At 36.8% G+C, this 8,720-nt stretch overlaps 2 protein-coding genes across 4 annotated transcripts in view; both read right to left on the bottom strand.

The window, feature by feature from the left end:
* LOC107464172 (putative F-box/LRR-repeat protein At3g59160) overlaps positions 1–8,720 on the bottom strand; it is a 121,048-nt gene that overhangs the window by 108,407 nt on the left and 3,921 nt on the right. The gene's annotated exons all lie outside the window — the stretch shown is intronic.
* Positions 1–8,720, bottom strand: part of LOC107464171 (putative FBD-associated F-box protein At3g50710) — a 17,887-nt gene that overhangs the window by 5,391 nt on the left and 3,776 nt on the right. For 2 of the 3 annotated variants that reach the window (XM_021132312.2, XM_052253827.1), the window contains exon 5: positions 1,819–2,134. The exons of the other annotated variant lie outside the window; for it this stretch is intronic. In XM_021132312.2, the coding sequence (XP_020987971.2) occupies positions 2,086–2,134 (49 nt within the window). In that variant the 3' untranslated portion in view covers positions 1,819–2,085. Of the gene's footprint in view, positions 1–1,818; positions 2,135–8,720 lie in introns of those variants that run through there. 3 annotated transcript variants of the gene reach the window in all.

The raw sequence follows: 8,720 nt of genomic DNA, 5'->3' as shown, positions 1-8,720 counted from the left end.
TATGGTATAATAATTTTTTTATTCTTTTTGAAAATTAAAAATTATTTTAAGTCATTTAGATAATTTTTTCATTATAGTAGTCTTCTATAATTAAATTTAAATTTTGAATTTTTAATATTAGTAAATAAAATTAATTATAAAAATTACAAAATTTAAATCCAAAAAATTATTTTTAAAAGAGACATCTTGAAATAAATATTAATTTTAGTAGATGGGTGTTTGACAATATTTTTTTAAAGAGAAAAATGAAAAACTATTATTCTACGTTCTAAAATGAAGTTTATTTTTATTTTAAAATTTTAATCTATTAATAGTTTAATATATCTAAATGTATAAGTCTCGTATTTTTTAATATCTAAATGTATAAGCCTCATATTTCTCATAAATACTGTTAATAGAATGTTTATACGTACAGATATCTAGAAAATAATTGATACATAGAAAAAAATATTGTTTAAATTTATCTCATAAAACTTGTCTTATATACTACTTTTTTTTTTCATATATGCCATCATGATTTTAAAATTAATTATATTATAACATACTATTTAATTAGGATATATATGAATATATATTAGGAACAAAATTAATATTTTTTAAAGTATTATTTCAAATTAATTTGTTAAAAGATACTTAAAAAAAAGAGATATTAAAAACAAATTTAGATGCGTTGAGGTACTGCATAATTTTTTTTTATTTTATTAGAGATGTTTATTTTATGTTATTAGTTGAATGTAATTTTAGATTTTTATAGTTAAAACTAAATTTAAAAATAATTTTAAGTAAATAATCACAAATCAATGAGTAGAATAGTGTTACATTATGGTCAGATTCGTAACTAGAGTTGTTGTTGTTTTCATGAAGTTAGGGTGTAATCGGATTGGCTTGGGTTGAGTTTGGAAGAAATTGAAAACTGACCTGGTTAAATTTGATCATTTTGAAATAAATCAGATAAATATGTTTTTGTGACTAAATCTGGACCGATCATATCAGTTTGCATTGATTTGAATACCGAATTAGAATTAGATTTCTAAAAAACAAAAAAAAAAGAAAAAATTTGCAACGAAGAAAAATAAGAATAAACCAATCCTGTTACATCTTAATTTTATGGATTAAACATTAGAAGCAACAACTCTAGTTAGGAATCGATAATGTAACACTTATGCTTCTTGATTTGTGACTACTTACTTAAAATTATTTTTGAATTTTGTTTTAACTATAAAAATTTAAAATTACATTCAACTAATAACCTAAAATAAAAAAGTCCAATAAAATTTAAAAAAAATTATGTAATACCTCAATGCATCTAAATTTATTTTTAATATCTCTTTTTTCTTTTAAATTATCTTTTAACAAATTAATTTAAAATAACACTTTAAAAAATATTAATTCTGTTTCTTATATATATCCTAATTAAATGGTATGTTATAATATAGTTAATTTTTAAAATCATGATGCTATAGATGAAAAAAAAGTAATATATAAGACAAATTTTATGAGATAAACTATAATATCAAATAAATAAAAATAAAAATTATTAATTAATTAGAATTTATAAACAAATTTAATAATTTTAATAACTTATATACCAATAGAACATGTTAAATTTCTAATAGTTAGTCATAAAAAAAACTCAATAATAATCATAATTGTCATTTTATTGAAAATATATTTTAGAAGTATAATTAATGTGTTTGTACTTTGTAGTATTACAAAAAAATATATATTAATTTTTTAATGATCTTATCGGTGTACATTAAAAATTATATTAATAAAATATTTTTTTAAATATTACACTAACGTCTATTATAATATTAATAATATAAAGGAGTTTTAAAACTTCAAATTACAGAGGAGTATGGAATCAACATGGTGCCATCATCAGATAATACTAGTAGCCACCATCTCAGTCTAATATGCAAAATTATTATGCTAATTTTTCTGCTTTTAGTCATAGTAGAAGAACATTAGGGATGCAACAACCACAAGCAATAATTCATAATAGGTCTTCCATTGCAGTTGGACCTGGTATCTTCATAATGTATTGTTGGGAAACCAAATCATGAATCCTCAATGCAGCATGAATTAGTTGACGCTGGGACCGGCGTTGATGCCGCCGCCGGACACAGAAGTACTGCCGCCAAAAGAGATGAGTTTAGGTGAAAATATAAATCCAAGCCAAGCAAATAAATAACCACCAGGTAATGTTGTAGCATTGCATGAATTACAATTATACAGCTTTTAATTCTATCATCACATTTAAGTTTAAGTATACGTTTCTTGCTTTAACAGGTCTAGGGAACAACAAACTTCAAGGAGAGATCGAAATGACTATCCATGTGTGGTAATTTTCTAATGTATGGTTGATATATTAAAGATTTTTAAAAATATATTTGTACTGGTAAATACATCATTTTTTTACATGATAAATTGAAACGATTGTATATATGTGTTTGTAGTTTTAAAAAGTTAAAAGTTTTTGAAATCACGTAAGAATATTTTGTGAAAATTGTTTATACTGATTTAAAATATTAAAAAGTCTAAAATATATAATAAATATTCAAATGTAAAGCTTCATTTAGAATCAAAATTTTTTCCTATTTTATGATTATTATGGTCATTATATTTTAAAAATTATTTTATTAAGTATAACTATTGTTATTTGTGTTTATTAAAAAGCTTTTTTTAAGATTAGTTTGTTAGTAAGCGATTTTTTTTAATATAAATACTTTCTTTTATATTTAGTAAATGAAAAAATACAAAAATATTTTTTATACACAAAAATCAGTCACTAAAATTAACCACTATGTATTTATGTATAAATATATGTATTGTTTAACTAATTTTTAATGTGTTTTATATTTTAATATATATTTTATACTAATAACTAATTTTCGTGTACATATAACATAATTAAAAAATATATACATTTACTTACAAAATTTAAAAGTTAAGAATACTTTTAAAAAATATTATACTTGTGTTTGTCCTTATAAGTTTTGTATTTATTTTTTTAAAAGTACTGATTGTTCACCTTTTCTAAAAAGTACTTCTTTTTAAAGAAAAAATCCAAAAAAAAAAGCACATAATACCACTTTATCTTGGAGATCTTTGTATTCAAGGCAGGTTGTTCCATTGAATTCAATAGAAGGGAGGGGAAATCCTTTTTCTGATTGTCTAATTTTATATATTTGGCCGCTTATCTTTTCCCCGACTTTTTAGCCGTTTCTCTTCTCAGTGCTTTTGTTGTCTTGTCGTCGTCGGGGAGCTTATCGTTTTTCAAAAAATCGGTGATTGGATCCATCCATGAAAGAAAGTCGGCCGCTTGGATTATATGTAAAGTCAGTGTTGGTTCCTTCACTAAACTTTGAATTAGATATCGGTTTTCGGTTCCTGGCTTCGTGCTTGCCAGCTTTGATAGGAGATCGACTCAGGTGTTCCTCTCCCTTGGAACATGTTGCACCGTGACTTCGTCGAACTCTTCGCTCAGCTTTTTGACCTTTTCCAAGTATTTTTGCAGCAATGAGTCTCTGGCCTGATACGTTCCACTAATCTGTGATGTGACGACCTGAGAGTCGCTGGATACTTCCACTCTGGTGGCCCCGACTTCCCTTGCTAAGAGTAGGCCGCCAAGAAGGGCTTCATATTCTGCTTGATTATTGGACACCGGGAAATTGATTGCTCATACACGACTCCAGTTGGGCTCTCTAGAATGATCCGCGCTCCCCCAAGCATTTGGTTGGAGGCTCCGTCAACATGGAGTTTTCACCGTGTGCTCGATGTCTCGGGAGGGTTTCCCGTTACTTCCACCAGGAAATTGGCCATCGCTTGAGCCTTGATTGCATGTCTGGGTTCATACTGCAGGTCGTACTGAGCTAGTTCGATTGCCCAAGTCATCATCCTCCATGCCAGGTCGAGTTTTTGTAGGACTTGGCGGATCGCTTGATCCGTCCTGACGATTATCTGGTGTTTTCGGAAGAATTGTCGCAACCTTCGGGAGGAGGTCAGGAGCGCATATGCCAGCTTTTCCAGCTTACTATATCTCAACTCTGCCCCTTGCAAGGCCTTGCTCACAAAGTAGACCGGTTGCTGGATCTTTCCCTCTTTCCGTACCAGGACGGTCGCCAAAGCCTCGTCAGTTACTGCCAAGTATAAGAACAGCATCTCGCCATTCCTGGGTTTGTCGAGGACAGGGGTGCCGAGATTATGCTTTTGAAGTGATTGAAGGCTTCCTCGCACGCCGGGGTCCATTTGAACACTATCCCTTTTTTCATCAAATTGAAGAACGAAAGAGCTTTGGCAGCCGACGCGCCGAGAAACCGGGATAGTGTCATGAGTCTTCCCGCCAGTCTCTGCATGTCTTTAACACATCCCGGGCTCGTCATCTGCAAGATTGCTTCGCATTTCTCTAGGTTAGCTTCCACTCCTCTTTGGGTTATCATGAAACCCAAAAACTTCCCGGCTTCCATGGCGAAGGCGCACTTGAGAGGGTTAAGCCTCGTACTGTGCCGTCGGAGGGACGCGAACACAATCTCCAGGTCACTGATGAGGTCTTCGACCTAGGTGATCTTCACAAGGATGTCGTCCACGTACACTTCTACCATTTTGCCGATAAGATTGCTAAAAAACTTATTCATCAGCCTTTAATATGTAGCTCCTGCGTTTTTTAGTCCAAACAGCATCACCTTATAACAGTACGTACCCCCTGGCGTTATGAACGCCGTTTTCTCCTCGTCTGGCCAGTACATCGGTATCTGGTTGTAGCCAGGGTATGCGTCCATGAAACTCAGAAATCGGTACCTTGCGGCCGGGTCCACTAAAGCATCAATGTTAGGGAGGGGGAAGGAGTCCTTGGGCATGCCTTGTTGAGGTCGGAATAGTCTACACACATCCTCCACTTCCCATTGGCCTTCTTAACCAGGACTACGTTTGATATCCAGGTCGAGTAGTCCAGTTCTCGGATGAACCCCGCTTCTAGCAAGCTGGCCGTTTGCCTGGCCACCTCATCAGCTCTCTCTTGGGACATCTTTCTTCTTCTTTGTGCTACAAGCTTGGTCTCTGCCTTCACAGCCAGGTGGTGTGACATGAACTGGGGGTCAATCCTCGGTATGTCAGCTGGTGTCCAGGCAAACAGATCGCCGTTTGCTCGAATAATCTCCACCAACGGCTCTTTCAAGTTGTGGGGGAGGTTTCTGTTCACAAAGGTAAACTTGTCTTCCGAGTCACCGACCCTAAACTTCTCAAGGTCTCCTTCAGGTTCCGATCTTGGCTTGTCGTCGATCCTAGCATCCAGATCAACTAGGAAGACCCCGGATGCCTCTTTTGACTTCTTTCTTAGGGAGAGGCTAGCGTTGTCGCACGCGACCGCCATTTCCCAGATCTCCCTTGATGGATCCTACCGACCCATCGTCAGCCACAAACTTCATCATCAGTAGCTTGGTACATATTACCGCTCCGAACTCCTTGATTGTTTTCCTTCCCAGGATAAGGTTGTAGGTCGTGGAGTCTCTTAGGACAACGAACTCCGCCATTAACGACCTCTTTCCTTGACCTCCTCCTATGGAGACCGTGTTGGTGAGTTTTTAGGTCGGTTTCTCTGAGGCCCAGAGCATCAAACACATTTCGGAACATGATGTTTGAGTCGGCTCCATTGTCAATGAGAATTCGCCTGACCAAACCAGTTCCCACTCTTGCTGTGATTACCATAGGAGGGTTTTCCAGAACGTCGTGGAACCATTGGTCCTCCGGTCCAAATGATATTGTCGGGACTCTCCTGGAGGGAGGCGTAGGAGTAGATAATGACACGACCAAGATTTTGGCGTCTTTCTTGTATGCCGACTTCGACCTTGGTGCAGCGTCTCTCCCGACCACAACGTTCACGATGGTGAGGCCACGTTCATTGTCCTCTTCGGAATCTTGCCTTGGTTTCATGACGCGGCTCCTGTCGTCGCCAGATCGGTCGCGATCTCGCCTCCTGGCTCTCTTATGAGGTGAGAGAACTCCGCTAGTTTACCTTCCTGGATCGCTTGCTCCAGAGCGTCCTTCAGGTCGAAACAATCTTGGGTTTTATGGTCGAAGGCCTTGTGATAGTCGCAGTAGAGGTTCTTGTTCCCTCCAGTTCTATCCTTCAACTGGCGAGGCTTCGACAAGATGCCTTTGTCGGCTATCTACTGGTACGCCTCGACTATCGAGGCTGTCAGGGGAGTGTAGTTAGTGAACTTCCCTACCCGGGGGAATGGCTTGAAGGTTTTAGCTGGCCCTCCTTCCTTGGAGTGCTCCCTAGGTCTTTTCCCGTTATCGGGCTGACGGGCAGGGTGATAGGCGGGCTGCCACTTGTTGGCTGCCATGACTTGGCTGACCTCTTCGTCGTTGATGTACTCTCTAGCCACATTTTGGATTTCTTGCATTATCCACACGGGCTTTGGTAAGGTGCTTCTTGAAGTCTTCATTCAATAGCCTGTTTGTCAGACACAAGCTGGCCACCAAGTCGGTCAAGCCGTCGATCTCCAGGCATTCGTCATTGAATCTGTCCAGATACTTCCTGGTCAACTCCCGCTTCTTTGTGTCACTCCTAGTAAGTTGATCGGGTGCTTAGCTTTGGCAATACGCGTGGTAAACTGAGCCAGAAAAGTGCAGGTTATGTTTGCAAAGGTTGTCACGGAGCCTTGGGGGAGAGCGTTGAACCAACGAATTGCCGGCCCTGCTAAGGTCACGGGGAAGGCGCGACATCTCACTTCAGCACCCATACCTTCCAAATTCATGCTGGTCTCAAAGGCCGTTAGATGTTCCTGAGGGTCCTTGGTTCTGTCGTATCTCATGTCTGTTGGCTTATCGAAATGTTTCGGTAGCCAGACCTAGAGAATGGAGTGGTGAAAAGGGGTTGCCCCCATGATTACAGGGTGTTGCCGCGTCCTTGGTCTTTCTCTGCTATCTTCTCGGTTTTCCTCCTCGATACGTCTCGCTGGAGGTCGAGTGTAGATTATAGGGTCTTGCCGTCTACTCGACACATCTCTGCTTTCTCCTTGGCTTTCTGGCTCGGACCGGGGATCAGTGTGCATTTAAGGCGGTCTTTTCGATGGCTTCTTCCTCTAGTTTCCCCCTCCTTTGAGGGGATCGGGACCGAGATTGCCTCGGGACAGACTGGTAGCGCTCTCTGCTCGCTAGCTCCCACTCCAGGTTCTGTATCCTGTGACGCAGCTCCTGCATTATTCTAGCGTTGTTGCTCCCCGTCCCCCCGAAGGGACGCCTTTCCTGGGAATGGGTGGGTAGTTCATCTCGCCGAGGGGGGGATCTCGTGAGTTCACGGGAGGAAGCCAAGGAGGCTACCCTACTGGCGCGGCGAACCAAGTCCTCCCCACATGGCTCGCCTCCATCTTCTCCTTCCACAGGACCTAACAGAAAATCCATTTAGGCCAGTTTTGAGGTCCCACAGACAGCGCCAATGTTCGGTAGTTCGGTTGCCGAACAGGTCGGTTGGTAAGGTGAGCGAGATGGAGAAAATCTGGATCTGGCTGTTGGGAAATGAGTGGATCTCCTGGGTCGGTGTCGAAGAGTGAAGAGCTGGAGCCTCGCGATCTCCCGAGCTGTTGTGGTGTAAAGGGGGAGCCACTTGACAAAAGAATTCCGACGTCCAAGTCAGAATTCATACAGATGGCAGTAAAAGTGAGTGGATAGTGATGTACCGTGAGAGAGGGGGTAAGACCCTCCCCTTATATACTCTGTGCCTAGGGCGGTCCCCACGGGGTCAGACCTGCCTTCCAGGAAGTTTTCCTTCCCAACTGTCAATGCCTTGCAGGAAGAGAAAGAACGTTCGTGTGTTCCTATATAATTAACTACTAAAATAATCAAATGTCATAAACTCATAACAGAGTAAGCAAATATGCAATAAATAAATAATAAATTTTGTTTATAGTTGTATCATAAAAAAAATTGAGTTGTTAAATATATATTTCTATATCTAATAGTTAATTAGTGACTAATTTTTTATATATACGTAAAATGATTGTTAAAAAATACTACATAGAATATTAGAAACCAGAAATCAGTTATTAATTAGTTAACAAATAAGAATATTTATTTGTTATTTACAAAAAATAGTTTGGAGGTACTTGCTGTAAAAAGTATTTGATTATTACAAAAAATTTCACATCATTAAAAACATTAGTAATAATTAATTGATAGTTACAAATCACAAAACTTGTTGTTACAAATCTGACGATAATGTAACACTATTCTGCTCCTTGATTTGTGACTACTTACTTAAAATTATTTTTGAATTTAGTTTAACCTATAAAAATCTAAAATTACATTCAACTAATAACCTAAAATAATCATCTCCAATAAAATCTTTAAAAAAATTATACAGTACTTCAATACATTTAAATTTGTTTTTAATATCTCTTTTTTCTTTTGAAGTATCTTTTGACAAATTAATTTAAAATAACACTTTAAAAAATATTAATTTTGTTCCTTATATATATTCTAATTAAATGGTATGTTATAATATAATTAATTTTTAAAATCATAATGCTATAGATGAAAAAAAGAGTAATATATAAAACAAGTTTTATGAGATAAATTATAATATCAAATAAATAATTAAAATAAATAAAAATAAAAGTTATTAATTAATTAGAATTTATAAACGAATTTAATAATTTTAATAACTTATATACTAATAGAACATATTAAATTTTTAATAAGTCACCAAAAAAGTATTA

The sequence above is a fragment of the Arachis duranensis genome, chromosome 9 (assembly GCF_000817695.3).
Source record: "Arachis duranensis cultivar V14167 chromosome 9, aradu.V14167.gnm2.J7QH, whole genome shotgun sequence".
NCBI lineage: Eukaryota > Viridiplantae > Streptophyta > Magnoliopsida > Fabales > Fabaceae > Arachis > Arachis duranensis.
The sequence above is the reverse complement of the archived record's forward strand: the minus strand, read 5'-3'. Positions and strand labels throughout refer to the sequence as shown.